The 13,825-nt window shown below is 41.3% G+C and overlaps 1 protein-coding gene across 2 annotated transcripts in view; it reads right to left on the bottom strand.

The window, feature by feature from the left end:
* Nucleotides 1-2,611: 2,611 nt before the first annotated feature.
* The window catches only part of IPCEF1 (interaction protein for cytohesin exchange factors 1), a 206,556-nt gene continuing 195,342 nt past the window's right edge, over nt 2,612-13,825 (bottom strand). The window contains exons 12-13 of one of the 2 annotated variants that reach the window (XM_011943741.1): nt 12,642-12,835; nt 2,612-4,599 (exon numbers count right to left, since the gene is read on the bottom strand). In XM_011943741.1, coding sequence (XP_011799131.1) covers nt 4,387-4,599; nt 12,642-12,835 — 407 coding nt within the window. In that variant the 3' untranslated portion in view covers nt 2,612-4,386. The remainder of the gene's footprint in view (nt 4,600-12,641; nt 12,836-13,825) is intronic. The other variant, XM_011943742.1, reaches the window with a different exon arrangement.

Genomic DNA, 13,825 nt, shown 5'->3' with positions numbered 1-13,825 from the left:
TTATGTGGATACGGCAGCTTTTCTGTACTTAACATTACTCATTAAATCATGTATATGGCTCTATCAAAATACTGTCTTTCGGCCGAGGGTGGTGGCTCACGCCTGTAATCCCAGCACTTTGGGAGGCAGAGACAGGCGGATCACCTGAAGTCAGGAGTTTGAAACCAGCCAGGGCAACATGGTAAACCCCGGTCTCCACTAAAAATATAAAAATTAGCTGGGCAGAGTCCCAGCTACTCGGGAGGCTGAGGCAGGAGAATCACTTGAACCCGGGAGGCAGAGGTTGCAGTGAGCTGAGATTGTGCCACTGCACTCCAGCCTGGGCAATAGAGTGAGACTCCGTTTAAAAAAAAAAGTCTTTCTTACTAAGAGATAATGTACCTACGAATTTAAACATGGCTTAAATTTGAATAGCACTTCTTTTCAAGACTTAAAAACATTTTTTCTTTGAATCTGTTTCTGTGACATTGTTTGTGACTGGAGTGCTACCTGAGTAAATTATCATGATTACATGAAAAGCAATTAAGAGAAGAAGGTCAAAGGACCAACCTCTAATTACTAACTTGGGTCTCTGACATCTGACAGCACATGCCTCAAAAAGCAAACAAAATAAACACTCTCCATTTTTTTAAATACATGTTTTCATCCAAGGATCTCACAGCACTTCCCAAGTAGTCTAACGTACAGAAAGGAAAGGAAACACAGCATGATTAAGTGAAAACTCAATCCACAGACAGCCCACCAGCAGGTTGAGGCAGGGCCATTAGGAGGAGACTGTGCTCAAGCACAGAGAGGGCGCCTTAGGTTTCAAATGGAGAATGTAGCCTAACAGCCACCAGGGCCGGCCCTATGCTGAACCCAGTGCAATGAAACACACGCTCCAAGTCAAACTTCTTGGTTTCCTAGTAGGCTGTGTGCCAACAGCAACTTAACAAGGTAACAGGTGAAGCAAGGTGGGGGGCGGAGAGAAGGGAAAGGGCAGAGAGCCGCTGGGAGTCCTGAGACTCAAGTTCCCGCTTTACCACTTGGGGCTCTGGGCCAGGCACTTCACTGTAATAATCCACAATCATCTCACACAGAGCGTGGGGCAGTGGGAGGGGGCTGAAAACACACCCATTTGCAAACTACAAAGTGCTGTGTAAATATAAGGCATGGGTTTCACATTGAAATCTGACTCCAGACACAATCTCTTTCTTAGCTTCCTGGAGTCTTTGTAATCCTATACTTTAGCAGTCTTTCTAGGCCTTTGATCCTACTCTGAGACTTGAGCTCTTGTGGCAAAGCTAAGAATTCTTCAAAGCAACAGAGGCCCTTCCAATGCAGGGCCAAGCATGTCTATTTGCAATATATTAACCAGTGAGGGCATCCCATCAGGCTCCGTTCTGGATCTACACACTAACAATAGAGGGAAAAGGTCCTCTTCACAACCCCAAAGAGGAGTCCTCTCCAAATCCTAATCTTTAGCAGGTGCCACAGATTTGGATCTACACGTGCTGAGAGATTCTCCACTTCCTTCCTGAGCAGCCACGGTTTTCTCTCTCATTCCACAGTTCACAGACACTGTAGAACTGGGTATAGGAGTTGGCCCTTGGACTCCATGAAACTACCCCAAATACATTTCAGAGATGACCTGGTCTCAAGAAATATGCTGAAAGTAATCCAGTTTTCCTAATATTCTTTGGACCAGAAAAGTGGCATGAGGCCAAGAGAGAAGCCCATCTTCCTACATTGAGTGTCATGGAAAGCGTCACCCACTCTCCCTTTCACTCCTGTCTATCTCCCCACCCACGTCTCAGTGTCCACAGCCTAGGCTGAGAACTCACAGAAGCAGCCCTACTTTGTAGTACAACCTGGTCAAAAGCAAAAGACTTTACAGGGGGAAAAACACGAATGAGCAGGCAATGGGGCTCCAGAAAGCTAGGTGCAAAATTGTGAAGTTCAGTTTTACTTTCACTTTGGGAAGCTCTGCAGTCATCTTTAACTAGCAAAGCGAAAACTTCTAGGCTAACGTTCTTGACGTATCTTTGAAAAATAACTTTAAGCCTTGGCTAAGTAACCCCAGGGATCTTTTTTGCCTTTAAGTTTGAATGGTACTAAAGGAATTTACATTGAAAGGCTGGGGAAATATGTCTTCAAGGAAAGCCAAAGGAAAGCATTCACAAACCCTGCTCAAAAGTGTCTGGAGCTCTTCAATTTAAGAAAAACTGGAAGTCTACAGGTTGGTGTTGCAAACCAAAGAAAAATAGATGGAAAGGTACTTTGTGTCACACTGTTATTTCTGCTATTGTTATTTGCCGTTCCTTCAATACTCTTGACATTGCCAATCCTAAATAATTTCCCTTCTAGTATCTGCTAATCACAGAAAGAATCAGTAGTTTCCAGGGCCAAAAGGTTAAAGCACTGCTCTCCCAAACCAGGGCATCAGGGTGCAATCTGAGGATCTGAATGTTCTCTCCGTCAGGTCACCACAGGTCAAACTCATCTTCACTAGCTTCCCTAGGTGGAGAAGTACCCACATGTTTGCTGGGCCAAACTGATTGGCCTGGCCTCTTATCTTAGAGAAGCTTCTAGTAGTATAACTTGCTTCTTGTTTTTTATTTTTATTTCTTAATGCTAAGGTTGTTTTTTGTTTGTTTGTTTGTTTGTTTGTTTACAGAGTATTAAGGCTTCTTAGTAAAGCTTGGGGAAATACTCAACAACTATTTCCATTTTGTTTGCAGATATAATTCAAGTGGTTTCTTCCATTAGAATGTCAAGCCACACTTTGAAGCTATAAAACAAAATAGGTTATGTCAACAATTTGTTAGGGGTAAGCAGGGCCAACATGGGTACTTGGTGGGTTGTGGTTATTCCTATGATGAGAAATATTCATGGTGATTAGTAAGGGAAGACTTTCATATTGTTTCTCTATGAGCTCTCTTTACCACAATGATTTCCAAATTTCTATCAGTCTTTAATGAAAAGATGACATTAGTTGTGTTGCCTTTGATCTAAGGTTTGCAGGCATAAATGGCACAAAGCTTAAAGATTATTTAATAGAAAGGATAATCTAAGATGAAAATCCTTTTCTGGTTAAAAGAGTGACTGACAGGAGATAGAAATCTAAATGTAAGAGCTCATGGGGTTTGGGGTGGGGAAGAAAAAGAAAAATTATGAATGCATGCCCCATTTTTTCCCACAAGATTTCCTGAGCATTCCTCAGACATTATAGTGCAACATCGTAACACCAGTGAATCAACAGTATTTCTATTTTTCTCAAGCAAAAAGTCTAGACTCATCAAATATATACTAAGCACAATATATAATAGTATATCATCTTTTAAAACACTAGTAATTTGAACTTCTATAAATATATTTAAATAACAAACATAGATAGCTATTCACATAGCACACAAGTGACATATAAACATACAAAAATAAAACCATCATGTTTAACTCTTTTGTTGTTTCCGTGGGTTTTTGTTTTTTGTTTTTTGTTTTTGAGTAAAGATATTAAAACAATTCAGATGCCAAAGTCATCTTGTCAATATTGATCCTGGGAAATCTGGATATAAATTCACACTATGTATAGGGATCACAGCCAAGGACAAGAGCAGTAGACATTCTTTGCTGGACATATTACTATCTCCTACCGTTGAGTAGGAAAGTTCGAAGGGAGTAGAGGTCTCCAATTGTGATGAGATGTTTTCTCTAGCTGTTGTAAGGAAAGGAAACATTAATCAGATCCCCTAACCTGCACAAAGTGTGAAAACACTAAGCTGTCCTTTGAGTGAGTGGAATATGGAACATGCCTCCTCCTTCCGCTCTCCCACACGCCACTGTCTATTAAGTATTTCTCAACACGTGGAAAAGGCACCACCACTCTATACCAAAGGCGAGGAATTTTTGCTCTGCAACACCACGTTTGTCCTTGCAGTCACTGCTATAGAAAACATTCCTCCACTCAGAAAGTGATTTGGACCACACAGCTTCCCAGCCAAGTAGCATATGTACATTCTTCTTTTGAAAAACAGAATGTTTCCATGGACAATTATTCCCGGTAAAATTTGATTTTTGCCCATAGCATTCTCTGGAGAGCAAGGAACAGAAGAGACATTTCTCACATCCCTCCTAGAGTCCTGCATCACCATGAGCTCCAGTAGGAACACAAAAAACGCCTTTCAACTGAACTCAATCATTCCAGTCTCAATGGATGCGTTACGACTGGAATGAGGAGCCCTGGTGTATTTGGTGATTATCTTCATGTAAGATGCATCTTTAGATGGGAAGCTGATGCTTGAAGGACTGGGATTCAGTTTTCCTTTTAAGGAAAAATGTAAGCTTTTGCAATATCTTGAAGAGTTGCTTGTGATAAAATATAAGAGGATAAAACCCTGACTTTGTGTCTCAAATGGAATTTTCAACACAGGGAGAAGAAGGTGATTTCTTGAGTTCCTGGGGGGTGTCATCAGTGTCATCAGGAGAAGGCGAAGCCCGCTGCTGCTGATAGATGTCCTGGATCAGCAGGGTGTTCACGACTTTCCACTCTCTGTATTTCCTGGCTGTCAGCTTCGGGTCATCCAGCAACTGGTTAATCATGGCCAGATCATGTTCTTTACACTGTGCGAGTAGAAAAAAAGGGGAAGGGGGGATGTTGAGAGTGTCTTAATTTACACAAACCATCTTTATCAACTCTTTTACAAGTACACATATACATTCACATAAAATTACAAAAGCATTTTTGCACGTTCATATTCTAATTCCCGCATCATGCCTAACAAATATGACATTTGTTTGCATATGCTAGCCACAAAGAAGTGAAGTATCCTACCCAAGAGTTGGTGGAAGAGCTAGACTTATAGCAAAGGTCTTCTATGGTGCCTCTCCCTGATCAATCCATTATTCCACACCGCAGTAACAATTCTACCTTGGTGTGGAACTCATGCCTCCTAAAACTTATCACTGAAGGTGTTAGCATTTTCGTTGACTATGCTTTTTCACTAAGTAAAACTGGAACGTAACACTTTACCTAGGACATAAGGCAACATAAAATATATCTTTTAAGATTTTATTAAATTATCTTCATTTTAATAAATCCCATTAATTTAATTAATATACACAGACTAAATACACAGGTTATCTTTCTAGTCAAAGAAGAGGCTACTAACCTTCCATCAAAACAGTATGTATTCCAATAATATTAATAAACAACCTATTGGTGCTATTCCACTCTGCCTCCTCTGTAACCAATGACACATATTTCTGAAATGTCTAGCTCAGCTTAGAGTTTTCTATAGACAAGGAATGGAGTAAAAATAAGATGTTCATCCTCCATATTAGAAACAAATATTCAGCCCTGACAATTGTATCTCAAATCTATGCCTGTTTTCTCTATCCCTGACTGTAGTCCTAAGAGTGGATATCCAGTTCAGTGTATCACACTTGATCTGCTGACACAGCCTCCTGAGCAAGACCACTGCCTCCAGTGCCCACATCAACTCCACCTCCACTTAGCAGAGCAGGGATGCATCGAGATGCCGAGTCCCCCTCATGGATCCCCTTACACCAAAGGCTCCTCACCTGCACTGGCACCATTTGTTGATACTCTGCTTCCTTCTGACTTTCCAGTCTAATGTACTGGCGTACATTTTCTCACCCACACAACACTAGCTCACACCTCCGTGTCCTTGTGCCACATGGAGAATCTTCCTTGCCTTTCTTCACCTGATAAACTCTAATTTTTAGAGTTTCTTTTACAGAGAACACTTTCCAATTTTTCTTTACCCAATTCTTTTCTTTTCTTTTCTTTTTGTTTTTTGTTTTTTGTTTTTTTTTTGAGATAGTCTCACTCTGTTGCCCAGGCTGGAGAGCAGTGGCCTGATCTCAGCTCACTGCAACCTCTGCCTCCCAGGTTCAAGCGATTCTCCTGCCTCAGCCTCCTGAGTAGCTGGGATTACAGGCACAAGCCACCACACCTGGCTAATTTTTCTATTTTTAGTAGAGACAGGGTTTTGCCATGTTGGCCAGGCTGGTCTCAAAATCCTGACCTCAAGTGATACACCCGCCTCAACCTCCCAAAGTGCTGGGATTACAGGTGTGAGCCGCTGCACCCAGCCCACCCAATTTTTCATAACCCATAAATCTTACTCACTTGAGGCATCACATTATAAAGGAAACCTCCCCCGCACGCCCAAAATTGGACCGATAAGCTTTTAAGTTTTTATGTTCTCATGCCTTCCAGTGAAACCCTCTGAGAACTTACCAATGTACATTTAGGTATTTACGAATAAGTCATGGCCCCTCTTCTAAAGCTTAAAGAAGATGACAAGAAACATTTCCTTCATCCCTGTATTCCCTGCACCTAACACAATGACAAGTGCCATGTAGACATTCAATTAACGCATGTGATTGAACCACCCTTTTTGACTATCCCCAGAAAAGCATGTGTGAAGCTAAAATTCACAACCACTGCCAGCAAGTGGATTTTCACTACTCTCTGGTCATCACACTTTCACATCCCTTTTCTGGCAGTCTCCCAAATAACTATTTCAAAACCTCTTCTCGTCTCAAACCGCCTCTCTCATCCTCACTCACAGCTGATGGCCTTGCTGTCGCTTTTTTGAGGAAACGGAAGCCATCAGAAGAGCACTTCTCCCAAGTTCCTATTGCCCATGAACTACATGGATGCAAATCTATGCTGCCTTCCGCCCTGTTCACAAAGACGGAGCATCTGTGCTCCTAGCAAAGCCCAGTCCCTCCACCTGGGTACAATGGCCCCCACTCTCCTACTTGAGAAATTCATCCCAGCAATTCTCTTCCCTCCTGTGACTCACCAATTTCCCAGATCCCTTCCAGCAGTTTCACTGATATACCTGTTCACTGTTATTTCTTCCATCTTAAAATTCCTCTCTGCCCCCAAATCCCTGTCCAGCTAATGCTCCACTTTCTCCCTGTCTCCAATAGCACATTCTTCATAGATTCAGTCTCACCAGGCTTTGGCCCCCACCGTTTACCAAAACTGCTCTTGTGAAGACCATCAGTGACCTCCATGTTGTTAAATCCATAATCCATTAAATCAATGTTAAACCAGTGATCCATCTTCAACTTATTTATCAGCAGCACCTAAACCTATTGACTACTCCTCCGTCTTGAACACTTTCGTCATTGTGCTCCTGTGACACATTCTCCTGATTTTTCTTATCCCACAATTGCTACTTTCTCTCACCTTGGTTTCTGGTTCCTCCTCGTCATGCCACCTCTTCTCACTGGAGTGTTCTAGAGCACCAGCTTGTATGCTCTTCTCTGCTCTATGTTCATGCTCTTGGTAATCACATGTACTCTCTCCCACTCTCCTATGTGCTGAGGGTCCCAAATTTATATCTCTCCTTACTTCCCCCCTGGACTCCACCATCATTTATCTAAACTTCCTCTTTAGCAGTTCCACATCAACCCCTAAAAGCATCTCAAAAATAACATATCTAAAGCTAAGTTCCTCTTATTCTCTTCATCCCCACCCAACCCACTAACTTCCAATACACACCAAACCCTGTTTCTAATGTAGTCTTCCACAAAGCACTTAATGGTAACTCCGTCTTTCCAGTTGCTCAGGGCAAACACTGGAGTCATTCTTGACTCCTTCTATCACACCCAATCCACCAGCAAAGCCTGATGATTCTGCCTTCAAACATGACACAAAGCATGCCATCCCTCTGTTCAGAACCTTCCAGAGGGTCACTGTCTTACTCCAAGTAGAAGCTGGTGTTTGCAATGGCAATGAGGTCCTCAGCGGCTCGAATCCCTGTGTCCCTGGCACACTGCTGCTCTCCCCATGCTCCATCCCCACTACATTACAGCTACCCTGACCTCCCTGCTCTTCCTTAAATGCCCTAGGCACACTCCCGCCCCAAGGTGTTTGCATTTTTGGCCTCAGAAAACCTCAAGTCTCATTCCCTTTCCTTTTTCAGATTTTATACAAATTATGTCTTTCAAGGAGGCCTTTCATGTCTTTCCTATTTAAATATCGATTCCTCAATATTTTATATCCCCTCTCTTTTCTATTCTTTATCAAATTTATCATCACTTATTATAAAACTTAATAGTCAATTATGTTTGTTTATTCTCCTACTAAAACATAAGCTTCCTGAAGGCAGGCCTTTTTGTCTCACATGCACACTGCTATATAGCCCCAAGTGCCTGAAAGAATGACTGACACATGTAGACATCCGTTGAATACTTGTTGAAAAAACGAATATATAAAATAAGAAATAAATGAATAAATGAATTACCCACTTGCTTTTTATTTTCTTTTGCATTCTGAATCCTATTTGGAGTCTGAGGAAATCCTTTCCATTAAACAAATAAAGTAGACATAGATAGATTCATAGATCAATAGCTGGATAGATAGATACTGATAGATAGATAGATAGGCCGATAGATAGATAGATAGATGATAGATAGATAGATAGATAGATAGATAGATGATAGATAGATAGATAGATAGATAGATAGATAGATGATAGATAGATAGATAGATAGATAGATAGATAGATAGATAGATAGAGACAGACAGAAGATAGACATATAGATGGATAAAAATACAAAGCCTTCCTTCCAAAATGGAGAAAAAATGGTGCAGTAGGAAAGCAGAGAGATTATTTATAGAAAGTTAGACAGGGCCAAAAGAGCATATTTCTTCTCTCTGAGTTTTCAATATCTATGCTTCCAAAACAACTTTTCCAAAAAAAAAAAAAAGCTTTCCTCCTCTGATATCACCATAGTGCTATTAATGTAAAGTTATTTAAAGAGTTTTATTTTGTTCTAAAGAAATTTAGACATCTGCTTCAGAGGAAGATCCTAATTTTTTATATTAAAAAACTAAATAAGATCTTCAAAGATTAATAAAAATCAGGGAAATTGACTTTGAAAAAGCAAACATGAATTAACCCTTCTTTTATATCTAATAAAATTTTTAGAAAAGGGTCTCTTCAATTTTGGGCATTAAGATGACACTTCTCATGTGGCTTTTGGCTCTAAGCAGTTCAAATTTTTTACCATTTGGCTCTGTGTTCATTCTTTTCTGGATGAAAGAAAAAAAATGTAGATAATAATACAGAAGAAGGAAATTAATGAAACAACAGAACCTTCCAAGCTCCTTCCTACACCAGGCACCCTGGGGCTGGGCCTTGTCCAGCAGCCCAGCTTCTCCTGGATGGCGCAGGAGGCTTTTGGAGGGCTTTGAACTGCTTTCACAACATCCGCTCTGCTTTCTGGCAGACAAGCAAGGTTTGGCAGGGATTCTAAAAATATCATGAAAGAGAGAATGCTATACTTTCAGTTTTTACTCCAAATAGTCAGTGCGTAGTTTGACTTAAGACCTAAGCATTGGAAATGTGCTCTACCAGAGCAGCTATGGGAAGAGGAGGTTCACCGCTCTTGTGACATAGGCCAGAGTAACTCAGAGACAGTTTCAGTTGGACCCATTAATCATTCCATTAATAATTTATTTTAAAATGAAAACAGGCTTAGCCAAAGGTCAGTGAACGGTGAGCTGTTAGAAATTCCTAAATATCTGTATTTAGTGTACAGCATAATATGACCAACTTTTGCTCAAGGTCAACTTGGAAGTTTGCTCAACTTCCTAGAATTTCCCTGAAGTGCATTCATTCCAGCACTATCCCAGTGCAGGGATTTTTCTTATTTACAGAATGCGCCTATGGCAAATATAAACATTATTGTTAAAACAGTTTCCTTGTTTCTGCCTGAAACTCTGTTGTCTTTGCTTGTCCACACTCCTACTTTGAAGCTTTTAAAAAATAAACATTTCCTCTGTGTATGATATATTCTCTGTGCAATATATAATACTCAGAGAGAAGTGCACAAATAGAAGAAGTGTGCTTACAGAATTATCACAAAATAAACACTTCTATACAACTACTACCGAGGTCACAGAAGGACCCACAGCCAGCACTCAGAAGCTCCATTCACATCCCCTCTCAGTCCCATCCTCTCCTCTTCCTCAAAGGCAACCACTCTCTTGACTGCTTTGAATTTTAAAAACAATTAGAAATAATTATTATACCCTTCCAATATGAACATGCACACATGTACCAAGTTCTCTCTCTCCTTTGAATAGGTTGACGTGCTTTGCTTTTGTTTGGCTTCTTCAGCAAGACCAATTTCCACATCAGCATATCCTCTTACCTCCTGAGGTTAATAGGACTGCATGACACAGGTCCTGTTGTATTTTATTAGCCCCCAGCACTACACTTTGGGGAAGCCTAAGGGATCTATGGAAAGAGCTGCTTCCCACAAATGTCCAGAGAGAACAGTTCCCCAGCTGGGTGGAGCAGGCAGCCCTGAGCGGGCCCCTAATCTTCTCTGCTTCCTGGTATTCAAGACCTTGTGTAATCTCCTCCCTGAAGACGAGATGACCTAATGACTTGCTTCTACTGAATAGAATACTGCAAAAGTAATGTGATGTCATTACTGCCACTAGGTTATAACCCATCTCACTCACTCACTCTCACTGTGTTGCTTGCTCTGAAAGAAGCCAGTTTCCAAGTTGTGACCTGCCCTATGGAGAAGCCCATGTGGCAAGGAACTGAGGGTAGCCTCTGGCCAACAGCCAGAGAGCAACTGAGACCCTCAGTCCAACAACCTGAAAGGAGCTGAATCCTGCCAATGACTACATGCAAGGGTTTAGAAACTGATCCCTCTCCATGGAGGAATGAATGCAGCCCCACCTGACACCCTGATCACAGCCTTGTGAGAGACCTGGGGGCAGAGTCATTTCACCAAGCCACACCCAGATTCCTGGCCACAGACACTTTGAAATAATAAATGCTGATTGTTGGAAGTTGCTAAACTTTGGGCAAATTTGTTACCTAGCACTGGATAACTGATACACTGACAGAAAAGCAAAAGCTGCTGAATTCACCAACGACATGGTCATACTGCATGGAGAGCATAAGGTCACAGAGACCCATAGTGAATGGTAACACTAATTCTTTTCACAAAGTTGGCCCCGCAGTGGCCAGGTGAGGGCATGGTGCCTGTAAAGATCTAAAATCCTGAGTCTGCTGCTCTATGGAAGGCCTGAGGCCACAGCCTTTTTCCTTCTGCTAATGACTCAAACTGCACATGCCCTCCTGGGCCTCTACTTCCTCCTTCTCCCAACATGGATGACAGCTTATTATCTGTTAATAGACATTCCACTTCCTTGAATGTCCTCCTATTGCTATTCATTTCTTCCTGACTCATGGACTTTGTGACAGTGTTCCTAATGCCCCCAGTAAGTCACTTTCCCCCTCAGGCCACCAAAGCACCCTGAGCACATCTCAACTGTAGTATTTTTGCACTTCATTTCAGTCATGTATTTGTTTTCCTCTGTTTCTACACCCAGTAGAGTCCATTCAGTGGTCCCAGTCACCTTGAATAGTGGCTAGTACATAGTAAGAGTCAGGAAACACTTGCTCAATGAAAACTTTACTCATTCATATCAGCTATCACAGATGAAGAAGACAGTAAAATCTCAATACACGATGACATATTACATTGAATAATCAAACATATTCATCAGCTTTGTACATACTGTGAAATGGCAGCCAGTGATATCTTTTATTATCAATAAAAAGTTTAATATTAAATAAGAGTGAATTTCTCTGCATTTGTATTCTCTTTGTATAATTAAAATTCACTTTTCTTTTTCCATTCCAGCCTCATTTTTGCAGCCTTTTAGGGTGTTCAGATGTTCTCCTGACTAACTGGGACGCCTGACTAAGAGCCACTCAGCCTGCCTTTGTAGCCTTGTCCTTTCAATTGCTGACATTTCTTCCTGGAAAATGACTCAAGTTCTTAATGCCAAAGGCCATAGACAAAACAAAATTCACTCACAGATTTTATCAAAGCTTTTCAGATAAATCGTCTGCTAAATCAGGACTATTCGACAAAGTATCCTGGCCTCCACGTGTTCCTGCTATAATCTAAATGTGAAAGCAGGACACTTTTGTTATGAAGAACCATTTCAGCTCAGGGAGGCCCTGAAAATAGCTTCAGTACTTCCTGTACACTGTCCCTTATTCCCATTGTGAAAACATCTGCTGGTCTATTACCACAGAGTGTGTACTTCCCACTGTCGGGCTCTCACGGTGCTCCTTGGCTGCAATGCCCACAGCTGACAATCACTACATCTTAGATGCAGCTGAAGTCAAAACATTTTCTTCTGGATGTAGTCCTGAAGAATGGCACCTTGCATGAATCAGATGAAAACTCGAGATCTTATTTATACCACTGTTTAATCTCACCAGTTGATGATCTCTGTCTCTCATCAACATTTATTGAACCAGGTACTGTGCTAGGTATAAGGGTTACAAAAAAAATTATGCACGGTCCTTGTTGTCTAGGAGCTTAAAATTTGAAATTTTATATCAGAGTGAATGCAAAAATCAAGGCCTATTGTGAAAAACTGCCTTGGGGGCTACCATGTGAATGTCCTAGTGCTTTAAGAATGTCAAGGTCATCTTACCCTATAAAGATTATATTTACTTTTACAGCCCTTCCCTGCACCCACACAAACACGCTGTGATTAGCAAGAATCTCTGCAGAACCAGCCATTCCTTGCCCCCACATTCATAGAGTTCATCCACAATTTGAAATTTTGTTACCTTTAATGTGCTATTCAATGTTCGGATTTTGTGGAGTTTCTCATTTATAGATGGATTTTTACACCGCTTAACAAAGGATTTTCTCAACTCCTTTTTAGTCGAAGGCCGTCGGTCCCCAAGAGGAGATAGACTAGCTTGCTCTAACGATTTGTACAGCTTCTCCATTTCATCATCTTCAGACACTTTTATCTCTTCTATTTGAAAAAAAAAAAGAAAGAAAGAAAGCAATAACAATTAACCCAGTAAAAAAAAATCAAAGAGAGAACATTCAATACTGTGGTCCTAAGGCATGGCCCTGCTGGCACCCTCATCTCAGACTTCTCTCTAGAACTGAAAGCCAATAAATGTTTGCTGTCTAAGTCACCCAGTTGGTGATACTTTACTATTGCAGAGCCATGTTCCCTGTGAAGGCACCAGGGAAGGAGTTATTCCAAGCCTCTCTCCTGGCTTCAAGTGGTTCCTTGGTTTGTGGCAGCATAACTCCAATACTCACGTGGGGTGCTCCCTGCATGCATGTCTCTGTGTCCAAACTTCCCCTATTTATGAGGGCATCAGTCATGTTGGATTAGAAACCTGCCCTATCGCCCTCATCTTAACTAGTTAAATCTGCAACAACCCTGTTTCCCAATAAGGTCACATTCTGAGGTATTAGGGGTTAAGACTTCAACATATGAATTTTATTTATTTATTTTATTATTATTATTACTATTATTATTATTATTTTGAGATTGAGTTTTACTATTGTTGCCCAGGCTAAAGTGCAATGGCACAATCTTGGCTCACTGAAACCTCTGCCTCCCAGGTTCAAGTGATTCTCCTGTCTCAGCCTCCCAAGTAGCTGGGATTACAGGCACCTACCACCATGCCCAGTTCATTTTTATATTTTTAGTAGAGATGGGGTTTCACCATGTTGGCCAGGCTGGTCTTGAACTCCTGACCTCAGGTGATCCGCCTACCTCAGCCTCCCAAAGTGCTGGGATTGCAGGCGTGAGCCACCACGCCCAGCCCAACATACGAATTTTAGAGGGACACTATTCAACCCATACAGAGTCCACCCTCTAGCCTCCTAAATTCATGTGTTTCTCATATGCAATACATTCACCTCATCCCAACAACTCCAAAAGTCTTAACCCATTCCACCATCAACTCGAAGACTAAAAACTCACCAAGATATCATCCAGGCC

Source organism: Colobus angolensis, unplaced genomic scaffold (genome assembly GCF_000951035.1).
Source record: "Colobus angolensis palliatus isolate OR3802 unplaced genomic scaffold, Cang.pa_1.0 Scaffold221, whole genome shotgun sequence".
Lineage (NCBI taxonomy): Eukaryota > Metazoa > Chordata > Mammalia > Primates > Cercopithecidae > Colobus > Colobus angolensis.
This window is presented reverse-complemented; position numbering and strand designations above follow the sequence as displayed.